General features: G+C 53.9%; 1 protein-coding gene across 1 annotated transcript; it reads left to right on the plus strand.

Moving 5' to 3' along the window:
* The first annotated feature begins 6,257 nt into the window (after positions 1-6,257).
* On the plus strand, positions 6,258-12,345 carry LOC102994990 (phospholipid phosphatase 3-like). Its single transcript, XM_007109390.3, has 5 exons — positions 6,258-6,410; positions 9,264-9,368; positions 10,219-10,376; positions 10,590-10,647; positions 12,184-12,345. The coding sequence occupies exons 1-5, from the start codon at positions 6,258-6,260 to the stop codon at positions 12,343-12,345; spliced, it is 636 nt and encodes a 211-aa protein (XP_007109452.3).
* The last annotated feature ends 2,253 nt before the right edge of the window (positions 12,346-14,598 follow it).

Here is a 14,598-nt window from a genome sequence, read left to right on the forward strand (position 1 = left end):
CCAGGCAGGCGGCGCAGGCGGCTGCGAGCAGCAGCAGCGCGGCGCTCAGGGCCCAGGGCAGCGGGTGGCAGGAGCGGCCCGAGGGCGCGAGCGGCCGCTGCGCCTCGGGGTCCGGGGCGGCGTGGGCGCTGGAGTGCATGGCCGGCTGCGGGCGGCTGCGGTCCGAGGCCGCCGCACCGCACTTTATACCCAATCCGGAAGCCCCGCTTTCAGGGGAGTGGCCCGTGGGCATCCCAGAGATCCGCCCGGTAGGTTGCTACCCGCCCGCCCCGCCCCGCCCCGCCCCGCCCCGCCCCGCCTCCTCCACCTTCCGTCCGAACTTTCCCTAACTTTCTCTGACCCGGATCGATCTCTCCATCTCCTTTTCTCTCTCTTTCTCCCTCTCTCTCTCTCTTTCTCTCTCTCTCTCCCTCCCTCCAAGCTCTGCCCCACCGATCCTCTTTCTTCCTAATTATCTCTCTTGTGTCTCCCTGGTTATCTATCTCTGCGCCTCTCTGCTTCTCTGCCTCTTTCCCCAATTTCTTATCACTCCCTAGCCCCCCAGCACTGGGGACCCCCCCCCCCAGGGCTCTCCTAAACCCGGCACTTCTTCAGAGGGGTCAGAAGATAGCCAGGCCTCAGCCCGCTTCTCCTGTGGAGCATAAGTCCTCCCAGTGGAACCCTAAGTGCCCTGCTCAGCCCTCCCCCCCTCCCCTCCCTCTCTTTCCCCAGGACCCCTGCACCCTCCCTGGCCTGCCCCCGCCCACCCACCTAGACGCTTCCCGTCATGGGCCCCCTGGACCCCACAAGCAGAAGGCTGGAGAGTCCAGGTGGAGAAATTCCCCTTGTAGGAAAGGGACAGCCTTGAGTCAGGCGAAGGAAACTCAAATTTCCCGTTCGCTCTCCCTCTCCGGTGGTGGTGTCGGCGGGGGCGGGAGGAGGAGCAGAGAAGCGGTCAAAACTCGGCCCCAAAAGAGGAAGCAACCCTGGATTGAGAGATGGCCAGCCTTAGAAAAGCCCTGGGCTCCCATAGCAGCCCTGCTCTGCCCAGACCAATCGGCCAACTCCCTCACCCGCTCCAGGATTCACTTTCCCTATAGAAAATGGAAGGGTGGACCAGGCAATTGATCTCAGCCATCCATCAGCCGTCCGGGAAATGGGGGCAGGGAGGTTGTTTCAACTGAACAAGGATGGGATGCCGGCCCTGTATTCCATCTTGTATTAGGCCTCTCTGGGGAATTAAGAGGAGACCACTGTGATGATACTGGCTCGTGCTGACTCACAGGTGCTGAACGCTTCCGTTTTACCAGCGGTTTATAAAGCACAAGGCCCAGACCAGCATCACCTGGGAACTTGCTAGCTCTGCAAATTCTAGCACCTCACCCGAGACCTACTGACATTCTGGGAGTGGAAGCCCTGCAGTCAGTGTCTGAAGGAGCCTTCCAGAAGATTCTGACACTTGCCCAAGTTGGAGAATCCACTGCATGGTACCAAGGTTGTTCCTTCGCACCTGCTGTCCCCCTGCCTGGAATGTTCTTACCCCAGGTCTGCGGCCAGCTGTCCTTCTGAGTGAAGAGGATGAATTAAGCTCCAGCCCCTACTTTCACTCTCTCCCAAAACCCCACTGCAGTGATAGTATAAGCGACTGTTTTAAAAGCTACACCAAAAATTGCAAAAATTTGGAATGCCAAATATAATTTCCCTAGCCAAATGCCACAGTCACCACCGTGTCTCAAGCCTCAGTTATTGGTGACTGCCCCCCAACTCCGAAGGAGATTGTGGTGGGTGACAGCTAAAATAGAAGCGTTGGTCTCAAGTAAATTCCCAAAAGAGATAGCAGCTCTTCTCCCCATCGGGGTGGAAACGCAGCCGTTTTGGGTTTTTCCGTTTTTTTTTTTTTTCCTCCAGACAGCGGAAATGGCAGCGTTTCTGGTGGGAGGAACCCAGCTGATGGTAGACGAATCACGCCAAAAGCATGTGTTAAACAAACGTGTGAACTTGAATGCAGGATTTGAAACTTTCCCACCTTGACCTCGCCCCCCACTCAGCAGCCAGGATCTGAAAGATGGGGATGGTGGGATCCTTTCTCTGAGGAATCTGACCAACGAGGAAGATAGATATAAAGATACTGAGGCCAAAAAGCCCTGCCCAGATACCATTGCTCTGTCAAGAAGCTCACAGGCCACAGGCCAATCTGTTTATTATTAAGCCCTACCCCACAGCAATGTCACAGACAAGGGTTGCCTGAGCTGACAAAAAGAGGAATTCAGAGGACTCCCAGTCAGCATCTCAGACAACCCAAATGAAAGTGTCTCTCTCTCGGGCCCTGGTTACATCACCCCGTGACATGACCTTACTTGCAGTTTCCACCACGTGAGATATTCATTTGTTTCCTCACTCATGGCTGTTTCCCCCATGAAACTATCTCCCAAAGAGGAGCATCTCCACCGGCCTTGTTTCCAGCCTAGAAAATTGCAGGCCTTGATCGTATTGACTGATTGATTGAATGAATAAATGAATGCAGTATAGCATAACAGTTACCAGCATGTGCTCTAGAGGTGGACAAACTGCAGTCCGACACCAAATGTTTTGATTATTTTCATTTTGAAGCAGCTGGGAAAAGTCAAAAGAAGACTCTTTCCTGACGTGCAAATCATGTGAAATTCAAATTTCAGTGTCCACAAATAAAATTGTATTGACACACAGCCACCCTCATTTGTTTCCGTTTTGTCTGTGGTGATTTTTGCAATATTATGGCAGAGAGGAGTAGTTACAACAGAGATTGTCTGGCCCACAAAGCCCCAAATATTTACTCTCTCTGGTCCCTTTCAGAGGAAAATTTGCTGCCCCTGTCTAGAGGCTTGAATTTTAGCCCTCAAATTTCTTGCTGTGTGATTTTGGGCAAGCTGCTTCACCTCTCTGAGCCTCACTTTTCACATCTGCTAAATGGGAATAAGCATAGGTCTCAAAGAGTAGCTGAGAGCTTGCTGTGAGCAGTGCCAGGCACATGGCAAATGCTCATTCCAGGTGAGCTGGGTCACTGACTCTTTTCTACAATTCCAACATGTGGATGTAAAAAAACTAAGACTCCAAAAGTTGAAGTCATCGAGCCAAGGACTGACAGTGACTGTTCTGAACTCTCTCAATGCCGAGGGGCTTAGCAGAGTTCTATACACCCCCTCCAGAGCGGGGAAACAATGCCTGGCAGGGGAAGGCTCAGGCAGCAGCCTGAGGAAGGCTCAGGCCACAGCCAGGGAGCGCCATGACGTATTGTTGTGGTCGGCACATCTGAGATCGGCAGCCCCGCCCACTATGGAGCTCTCAGCATCAGCTGCCTAGCACCCCACGTTTTAGTACAGTTGCACCTCTGTGCTCAGCTGTCTCCCTGAGGTGAGCGTGGGCCCTGGTTTTCCTCACCTCTAGGGGAAAGGCCTGAATTCTCACTGTCGCCATCATAGGGCTCAAGGGAGAGATTGGGCAGGAAGCAATTGGAGGGGGGAGCACCCTTCTTCCCTCTCAGAGGCCCAGTGGACAGGCACCTCCTCCAGGAAGTATGCCTTGATTTTTCCTAGCAAACTCACCTCCTTCTCTCTGGGTTCCCGACTGCCCCCCATACCGTATGTGGCCTCCCCCTGGGTCAACTTTCCACTGGCGTGGATCTTCCACCTCCCCCAGGGGAAAGGCAAAGCCTGAAAGAGACCCTTAGTGATTGCCGGGTCTGTGAACCAAGAAAAGAAGAAAAAAGAGAAGGGAAGGGTTGAGTGAGGTTGGTCTCGAGCCGAGGGGGTATCCACATGTGTTGAAGGAAGAAATTGATGCAGAGAGGGGAACTGTGTTCTCCAAGTTAGTCAGGTCTCTGAAAAAGCTGGGTCCAAGTCTCCTCAGCCCTGGATAGGCCAGGGAAACACAGACCTGGCACAGGAGTGCACCTGTGATATTGTGTAAACACGACAAGGTATGATGGCATAATTAGGCTTTGTAGTGTTGGGGTGCCTATCCAGCTACTCTGGAATTGTGTGTTTCCAGTGTGATGCGTGTTCAGGGATCAGGAAAGGGGATGGGGTGGGGGGGGCGGTCCCATGCATGTTCCAGTGTGCTTCTGGTTGAGGAACAACAATAGCACAAGATCCAAACCACTTAACTTCAAATCCCAGCTCTACCTCTTGCTAGTTGTATGATCTTGAGCAAATGCCTTCACCTCTCTGCCTTGAGGTTCCCATCTGAGAAGTATAGCTAACACAGGGACCACCTCCTAGGATTACTGTCCAGAATCGGGAGCCAGAACAGCACCTAGCATACAGTAGGCGCTCTCCAGGACTAGTCATCATTGCTGCCAGTGGGGCTGACCGTCTGGTGCCTCTGTGTGACTGTAGGCAGGGGGTTGATCTTGTGGATGAAGCACCAGTGTCCAGAAACAAGTGCGGACATCTGAGCCAAAAACAGGCAGGAAATATTCTGAACGGAAATAGCTGAGAGTCATTGAAAGAGAATTGGTCAGATTATCACTCATAGAATCAGTTCAGGAATCAAGCTGTGGAGGAGGTTGAGTCATCTCTTTGGGGCTCATTAGAGATCTCTAAGGGCTAAGAAAATGAAGAATGTGGATTTGGTTTCAGAGCAAAGATACATTTGCATAGCACATATCTGGAAGGTATATTAAAAAGCTAGGGGGACTTAGGAGAATGATCTGAAAAAGAGATCCTGGACCTTTCATGCAAGCTTCCGCCCACCTGCATTTTCCAAGTTTGCTTTGTTTTGTTTTGTGTGTGTGTGTTACATACAGAATGGTGGTCAGGTGTGAGCACACAAAGAAAAAAAACCAGTGGCCACACACACAAAAATTTTTTAAAGTGAAAAAAATAAGCAGAGAAAGAAAGAAACCGGTGGCCTTAGCTGTTTGGAGGAAGGGAAAATTTAACATCAGTGACATCAAAGACAGGAAGTGGTGTTTCCCTGCTAATGGCAGTGGAAGGACACCGGGATGGGGAAGACCCAGGCAAACCAGGGCGGGCCCTGGGCACCCCTCAGAGGTGCCCCGTCTGTGAAAAACCAGCTCATTCTGCTGGGAAACTAGCCAGCCTGCCCCAGGAAGGAAGCCCCAGCAGGGCTACCACCTGGAAGGGACTCTCCAACTGGCCCAAAGGGGCAGCCACCAGACAGACACCGGTGTACAAAAGACACCCCCATTCAGGTGGTACACAATCACACAAACCCAGACAGACACACAAATACACCACACAGACATACACACACTCACACACACACACACACACACACACACTGAGACACATAATCATAGATACGCAAGAGTAGCCACCAAAGCTGGCCGCAGACACACACAGAGACACAAGAGACACATATTCAGAGCATATACACCAAGAATAGAAGGACACACAATCGCAGACCCACAGTCACACACATACCAAAACAGTGGTGGAGATACACCACACAGGCACATGCTAAGACATGCCCAGAGGTGCAATCATAGATACACAAGATCAGCTGCCCAAGCTAGCCACAAGCACACAAAAGGACACATCCGTGCCCATGATCACTCATACCCACTAACACATAGCCTGAAAGAGTCTCAAAGGCTCTGGGATATGCATTCAGAGACAGACAATATCAGATGCCCAGAGACCACCAAAGGCACTCAAGTCACACACTCACACAGGCTGACCCGGAGAGACTGGCAGAGACACAAAGTACGAGAAACCCAGGCCCCGTCCCCAGTGAAGATCCAGGTCCCACCCTTCGAGCCACCCAAGATCCACCTCCTACAGAGGGGACCCAGGCCCTCCTTCTGGGGGCCTATCCCTCCCTCCCTTAAGGAACCTCTGGGTCCCTTTCCTTAGAAGCGACACCCAGTGTAGGCCGCGGGCGACCCCTGGTGGACCGGGCGCCTCAGTCCAGGGCTGCACTGAATGGGTCGGTGGGAGGGCGGCGTCTAGGCTGAAAGGAAGGAAAGGTGCTTCGGCATCGACTGCAAAGCCCGGAGGAAGGTGCGTGGCAACGGGGGAGCGGGGACACGGGCGGCCGGAGCGGGATCAGACGGCCCTGGACACGGGAACAGAGCGTGGGAAGCAGGAGTGAGATGGAAGACCCTCACCCGTCCCTACTCGGTGCGATCCCGGGTCCCCGCGGGGAGGGTGCTGCTCCGGGGACGGTGGAAGACTCGATAAGCCCGGCGGCGAATTCCCATTGGTCCGCGCCCGACCAATAAGGAACGGCGAGGACTCCCGGCGGGGCGGAGCGAGACAGGGCAACCGTTGATAGAGATGGAAGGGACCCGCCTACCCATCCTGGCTCTCAGCCCGAAAATGACCACTAGGGAATCGCCCAAAGTCTGCAATGCCCAGCACGGAGACCGCTGGCCCAGGAGGACTCTCGTCAACTCCGATATGACTTTGACCCGCGGAACCCTGAAAAAGGTGGGCTTGCCCCTCCCAGAGTTGATCCCAATCTCCCAAGCCCTGCCCTCTCATCAACCCCTCCCACTTCCATGTCATTCTCCCAGGCCCCGCCCACTTCCTAGCCATCATTGTCTCTAGCCCTGCCCACCCCCAGTCTCGCCCACTTTCCCATCATTCTCCCTAGGCTCCGCCCACTTCTCAGACAGCAACCTTCCAGGCCTTTCCCACTTTCCTACCCCACCCACTTTTCTACTTTTCTTCGTCCTGCACCCATCCTCTCCCCCGGCTCTGCCCTTCTATTGTCTCCTATCTGAAATCCTCGGTCCTGCCCTGGGTTACACTTTTCCAGAACTCCCTGCCCCCTTCCCAGTCCAGGCCTTCGAACCATCCCCATCCCTAGTCTGAACTTCTTTGGGGACACCACAGCCTGCGGGTCTCTGAGCATTTTGTCTGAGCATTTAGGCCCCGCCCATTTTGTTCCTCTCTCTACCTTCTTCCAGACCTCACCCACGCTTTCAAGACCTTACCCCAAATCAGTCAAGTCCCTGTGTGGGATGGGGGCTCCTAGCTAACGGAGTCAGAGAGGCCTCAGTTTCCCCGGCCCTGGGGCCGTCCTCGGGAAGGCCACGCCCCCTTGGCCATCTAATTACTGCCCTACAATGGGACCCCGCCCCTGAGCACCTTGGTCTTCACCATTCAGGCCAGCCTCTCCCTGCTGTGTCCGGCCCAACTCTCGAGCTCTAATCCCAGTCTGGGTGGGCGTGCCCACCCCTTCGCCCCCCACAGTCGATAAGCTTACCACATACTGTCTTGGCCTTGCCCGAGCTGGTGGTCTGGAACCAGTGCCTGTGGCCGGGGGACCCGTGGAGAACACCCCCGTCCCATCTGCTGCCACACTGCTGGACTGCCAAGCTGTTGGTGGCTTTGGACTTGTTCTGTCTGCTGCTGGGTGAGCACCCTCCCCAGCGTCCTTGAGCGCCCCGCACCACCAGCATGCGGACACCCAAGGGGCCGTGGAGGGGTCTGTCTTCCTGTCTTTATCTGAGGGTCGCTAGATTGGGGGCTGGCTGCCTGCCCTGGTGTGTGTACTTGGGCTGTGTGTCTTCACATCGGTGTGTTCATCAACATATTTCTGGGATGTCTGGGTCAATGTGTGTCCGTGTGAATGGGGAAGATAGGGACTCTCCAAAAGTGTGACTTTGTGTGTTTACCTGTCTTCCTGGGTCTGGGTGCTGGGTGAGCATCTGGCTGTGAATCTTTTTTTTTTTTTTTTCCCAGTCTTCCATATGATTTTATTTGCTGCATGTCTCTTTGAGTTGCGGATCTGAGTCTATGTGTCTATAGTGGGGGAGGTATGTTTGTATTGTGTATCTCTGTGTATGTTCGACTGTGTGTATGTTGTGTGCAAGCCCCTGGGTCTATCCGTATGTCTGGGGCTGGTCTGTGTTGAACTTATATCCATGTGAATGAGTATGATTCTGTGTGTGTGTGTGTGTGTGTGTGTATGTGTGTGTCCCTTCGGGTCTCTGGGTTGCATGTTGTGTTGCTGTGTTGTGTGTTGTATTGGTTTTCGGGGGGGGTGTTCATTGTGGGTGAATCCTATGCATGCACTTGATCTATGGGAGCCCGTGACTATGCATCTGGGCTGGGGGTGGACCCAATGGTATTTGTGTAGCCAGGTGCGTGTGTGGGTCTATTTGGGCCTATGTGTATTGTGGGTATCTTGTTGCATTATATGTCGTGTGTGTACATCTGAATCTGGGTGTCTGGGTCAGACTGTGTGGTTGTACTGTATAATTGTGCATGTCAGACCCTGTGTGTTTGGGAATCTGCGTGGCCTGAACTTTCTTGGGGTCTAGATGTGTGGCTGACATATACCAGGGCCCCCCCCCATTCCCTGGTGGGCAGAGCTAGTGACCAAAACCTCCTCACTGGGGAGGGGAGGCCAGGCTGGGATACTAGATTTGCCCTCCCAGCCCAGTAAGGGAGCTGGGGACTGTGGGAGGCTGGGTTCCAGCTGCCTGGCTCCACTAAACTTCAGTGGGTGACAGAATGACAGGGTCAAGACAGGGGAGGGAGGCCTGGGTGTAGGTTTTGAGGATGAGTGGGCCAGACAGAGCCTGGCACCTGCTGGAGACAGGCCCCTTGGTCTGTCTGACTTCAGGATGGCGGTGTCAGGTGAGGGGCCCTGGACACTGCTCACACACATCTTTGCCACCAGTATCTCCCCTCCCAGTTCAATCAGCCACAGAGCCATGGATATAGACATGAACACATGTCTATATCCCAGATCCCAGATACAAGCACACACACACACCAACACAACCCACACATCCATGGAAACAGTGCATAATTGCTCTCTCTCTCTCTCATACACACACACGCACACACACATCGCAGAGAGGAGCACACACACTCAGACATGTACTCATGTGTACCACAAACACCTATTCACACCACATACGCATGTCATAGACATAGATACCCATCAGCACACACAAACATTCACACACAAAGACACGCAGAGCCACAATCATACACACATACCTCAGGACACACACACATACAGAAGGAGCGAGTCCTTCCACGCTTATCCCCTCCTTATCCTAACACCTCACCCACCTCATTCACAGGACCCCACCTGTGAATGGGTCCCTGGGGCTCTGGCCTCCTCTGGCCTCCTGGCCATACTGTCCTCTCTGCGCATGTCCCCATGTCCAGGCTGTGGAGATGCCGGAGGACAGACTGGCCGGAAGAACTAAGGAGGGTAAACCTCAGTTGACCCATCCATGAGTGGGGTCGTCTCCACCCCCTGCAGTCAGTCTCCCCACCGTGCTGAGTGAGACCGGTTTGCTGGTACCCCACATCCAGGGCTTCTTTTGCAATGACACCACCATCCAGTACCCCCGAGTGGCCCATTACATCATCGAAGACTCGGCACTCATAAAGATGGGCTTCTTCATCTCCATCTTCACGGTAAGAGGGTGGCCACTTTCACCTCAGGCCGTGGTGACACACCATGGGCAAGTTCACCTGTTTTTCTGGCAAAGTGGAAACCCCCACCCATTATAGATCTAAGGCAGGAGGAAGTACCACCTCTTTTCCTACTGAAATGGGAAATCTCACTGCTCGATGGCATAAAACTCCTTTCCTTGAGGAAAAGGTTAGCCCCCTACTTTTGACATAATATAGAGGAAACACCCACCTCTCTGCCTTAGGTATGGAACAAGAAGTTCAGCCCCTGCCCCCCAGTGGACAGGGAAGCCCCATCCCTTATATGCAGAAGGCAGGAAGCAGTCCTGCCCCTTTTCTGGGGATCTGGGAAATCTCCCCCTTTCAAACATGGAACATCCGGCCTCTTTCTCCCAGTGACAACGGAAGTTCCATCATTTGCCGGCATGTGGGAGGAAGTCTATCCTTTTTTCCTGGTATAACAGGAAGCCCCACCCCTTTCATATATGAGACAGGAAATCCTGCCTATGTCTGACATAAACTAGGGAGATGCCCCACCTCTTTTCCTGGTATAACAGGAAGTCCCGCCCCTTTCAGTTATGGGACACCCCCCCCCCTTTTCTTGATGATATGGGAAGCCTTATCCCTTGGCTTAGGAAGTCCTGCCCATTTCAGGCACAAGGGAGGGAGAAGTCACCCATTTGTGTGTGGGGGGGATGGAATGAGAAGCCCCACCCTTTTGCCTGGTTTACTGGGAAAGAACAGCCTCCCTTCCATATGAACCTATCTGAGACAAAGGGTTGGGGATTTTCCACTCTTGTTGCGCCCTCCGCCCTCAGCAGTGACCCCTCACCCCTCTGACACGGCCCCACAGATCAGCCTGGGAGAGTTGATTCGTGTCAAGCGCCTGCAGCTGAGCCCGCCAGCCTTCGTGAGCGGCACTTACACGGCCATGATCTACAAGCAGTTGGGCACCTTCATTTTTGGCGGCCTGGCCAGCTGCTCCCCGACCAGCATTGCCAAGATGACCAGGTCACCTGCGGCCCCACTTCCTGGCCGCGTGCCTGCCCGACCCAGCCTCCTTTGACTGCGAGAGCGGCTACGTCACCGACTATACCTGCACAGGGCACCCCGAAAACGTCCTCGATGCCAGGCGAGTGGGCGGTCAGGGAGGGGAACCCAGGAAGCATCCCCACCCCACCCCAGCCCCAGCTGATGTCCACCCTGCCCCTGCCCATCCCCCAGGAAATCCTTCTATTCTGTGGACGCCTCCATCGGGATGTACTCCATGGTGTATTTGGTGGTGAGTGTTGGCCGGAGGTGGGCTGCCCACCCGGCAAGGCCAGAAAATACTCCATTGTCCCCCTGCCCGCCCCCACCCCATGCTCGGTGCCAGCAGTGCCAGGCACAGCTTCCACAGAGCTTGTGTGTTCCCCCAGAGTCAGGAGGGCAAGAACGGGGAGGGCCCATCTTCTCTTAAGACTCATTCAGCATCCCTGTCCCAGAACAGCAACTTCCAGAACCTTCTGTCTCCCCCTCCCTGCAGCTGGAGAGGGCCCATGCCAGGCTGGGTCCATGTCCAGGGCTGGGCTCCGCCAAGGGCAGGGGGAAGGGAAATCAGACCCAGCTGAGGTGTAACTCTAAGGTTTGGGTAATAAAGTGGCAGGAGGAGCAGGGCGGGGGGTGGGGGAACCCCTGGGAAGGAGCCGATGACCCACGGGCATAGACTCGGCTGGCAGAAGCGGATCACACACATCAGAGCCAGCCCAGAGCACCCGGGCACCGTGGTGGGCAGACACAACGACACAGAAGCCCTGGCCACGGTGCACGTGATGCTACACGGCTGCCTTCACACCAGCAACGTTTTCTTCCTGAAAGGCAGCCCATTCGACTGCCAGCCGGCCCCCCCTTTTTTTAAAGGCAAAGTAACAAAGTAACTACAGAGCTTCCTGTAGTGATAGCAGGGCTTTGGAGCTGGAATATACCTGCTCTATTCCCAGCCTCAACTGTGTTTGATATTGGGTGAGACACTCAATGTCCTTGGGCCTCCATTTCCTCATCTGTAAAATGGGTGTGGAAATAGCACTTGCCTCCTAGGGTTGTGGTTTCATGAGTTAACACATAAATGAGCTGATACGCTCAAAGTATTTAGAACGGGATCTGCCCTAAAGGTCACTATTATCATTAATAACAGGCAAAACAGACTCCCTCTGTCCGGGGGAGTGGGGGTGGTTTGGGGGCTGGGTGCACAGACCGACCACACACAGCTAGGAGTCAGGCCTTCCCCTGATTTTATGGACCGAATGGTCAATTTTGTGAACAGAATGTTCTGGGTCTCGGGGAATTCCCCCACCTCACGTGCCCATGTCTGATTTCTCCCTAAAGCACACAACAGCCACTGTCCCGTTCTTCCTGCTCATCAATTTCACCTGATGTTTAAAGATGGGATTTTTTTTTTCTGTTTTCCATTTCAAAATCAAGAGCCCAAACTCTGCTTTTTGAGGGCCCCCTGATGAGGCCGACCTGCTTCGATTAGAGATCTGACACTGGCAGAAAGTGGCAGTGCCGGGTCACAGTATGAGCGTATCTGGAGGGTCTCACCTGACTCTTGGGAAATCATTCACCATCTAACAATTCTCCCAATATTAATAGCATGAAGTTCTCTTACAATGATGGTTTCGGGGGCCACAGCCCCTACCCTCTTTAGAGGCTGAAATCCATTTCCATATAAAACTGACAGGCTCAGACAGGCCGGTGGGCACAAAAATGCAGCCGCGGGGTGGAGTCCCTCTGGATACCTGCTCCCAGGGTTTCAAGGCGCTGCCCACCCACCTTCCAGCTCTATGTACAGGCCAGTTCCTGGGGACAGAAAATCTGGCTGTTACAGCCCACCACCCAGCTCCTTTTCTTGTCCCTGGCTCTGTTCACTGGCTACATCCGGGTCTTGGACCATGGCACCACCCCTATGATGCCATCTTCGGATTCTTGCAGGGAGCTTTGATGGCTTTCTGGGTGGTAAGTGATGCCGTGGGACACCTGGGTACCAGGGAGGCTCTGCTTGCCTGAGAGCCATTGGGTACACCTGGCACTCCTCATCTCCCAGGAAGGGAGCCCAGGAGAGGCCAGACTGAAGAGGCAGTGGCCTTGGGGTGTAGGTGACGTCAGCCCACCCCAACCCCTCCCCACTTCATCCCTGCGGGCTTTCTACATCTTGGGCAATGCCAAGTCCCAGAAGCTCCAGGTGCTAGAAGACCACCCATGCCCTGCTCTCCACTTTCCGCCTCATTTCCCCTCTGTATTCCTCCCCTGAGGGCCCTCAGGGAACCCAAAGGATACCCCGATGCAGAGAAAGATAGAGGGCACCCATTGCTCACCAGAGCCTGTGCTCTCCAGGGGGCTATCCCTTCCAAGGTGGGCTAATCCAGGAAGCCCCACCTCCCTGGAGCTCAGCCCTGACCCCAAATCAGCCCTGCCCTGGTGGGGCGACACAGGAAGCCCCATTTTTCTGGGGCTGAACCCCAAATCAGCCCCTCCCAGCAGGGCCACTTCCACTTTTATGTTTTGATGATTCTTGATATATTAAATAATAAAATGCCAATACAGGGTTTATGAATTTTTGACAGATATTAACATGGGTTGATGGACTTTCTATTTCAATCCAGGAACCAGGTCTCGGGGATCAACTGTAACAACATTTGATAACCTCAGAAGTCTCAGTCAGGTTTCTCGTCCTTGGCTATTGCCATTGGCATTTGGGGCCAGATTATCCTTTGCTGCAGAGGCCAGCCGTGTGCACCGTAGGACACTGAGCAGCCTCCCTAGGCTCCACCCACTGGATGCCAATAACAGCCCCAAGTTGTAAAGATCAAAAATGGCTCCAGACATTGTCAAGTTTCCCCTGTGTGTTGCGTGGGGCGGGGGGAGAATCACCCCCAGCTGAGATTTCTGGCTTAGGGGATTCTGCTGACCCCCAGGAGACTGTGCTCCATAATCATCTGACCTATTTAAGTCCCAGGATGCTGTACACGTTTAAATCACAGAGAGAGGAAGTAATTCACAGATGCTGGGGGGAGGGGGGGAGGTCACCGTCGTTTGTACTGTCTGGTCCATCAGGAGTTTATTCTGGTGTCTAGTGTGAGCCTAAAAATCTAACTCAGTTGTTTTTTGTTTGCTTGTTTGTTTTCTTCAAATAATTAACAGGGTTTCTCAACCTTGAGCACTACTGACATTTGGACCAGATAATTCTTTGGGAGGAGGGGGAGACTGTCCTGTGCACCCTAGAATGTTTAGGAACATCCACTCACCAGATGCCAGTAACACACACACACACACACACACCCATGCAGGCATAACAACCAAAAACATCTCCAGACGTTGCCAAGTGTCCCTGCGGGGCAGAATCGCTCCCTGTTGAGAACCACAAAATTGGAAGCCACTGTTGAGAGCGTGAGGTCCCAGCCCTTCAGCCGACCTGGCGAATCCCACCCCCACCCCGCAGCAGCCAGAAGCCATGAAGGAGGAGGGAGAGGCTTCCAGGGATGGCAGAGCTGGAGGCTGCCAGCAGAAAGTGTTCCCCCTAGAAGTCTGGCCTTCGCTTGTGGGGCAGCACAGGAAGTCTTGTCCAGTATTACAATAATAATTGTAATACTAATAGCTACAATTTATCGTTTATTCTGCGAGGGGAAACCGGGGCCATCTTGTTAACTGGGCCATCTTTGGACCCTCCCAACCGCCTAGAGGGTTCCTGACAGCCCCATCTTGCAGGAAATTCAGCCAGAGGGAAGCCAAGTGGCCTGTGCAAGGTCATATACTAATAAATGCTAAGGCAGGGCGATGGATTGGAATAAATTATAACAATGGAGCAGAGAGGTGCCGATCTGGGGGGAGCAAGGCAGGCCGCCGGGAGCCCTCTATCCCCGCAGTACGTAATCCAGCTATAAGTCTTAATCTTTGATGTTCGACCCCAGGCAAGGCTGAGGGTGACCCCACCTGCGACAGACCCAAAGCCCAACCGGGGTGTCCAGGGGGAGCGCACAGTCCCCCCCCCAAACCTCCATCAGCTTCCAAAAGCATCCGCAGACAAACATGGAAGGGAAAACGTGGTTTTACTTACTACGCAGCTTCAAGACAAGTCCTGCAGAAACCGACCGCCCCCTCCTCCCAAAACTGTCGGCTACTCCGGAGCGGCCAGCTCGGCCCCACTAGGAGCCCTCCCGGTTAATGCGAGGGTTCTGGCGAACGAGAACTAAACGGA

This window comes from Physeter macrocephalus, unplaced genomic scaffold, assembly GCF_002837175.3.
Source record: "Physeter macrocephalus isolate SW-GA unplaced genomic scaffold, ASM283717v5 random_483, whole genome shotgun sequence".
In the NCBI taxonomy this organism is placed as follows: domain Eukaryota; kingdom Metazoa; phylum Chordata; class Mammalia; order Artiodactyla; family Physeteridae; genus Physeter; species Physeter macrocephalus.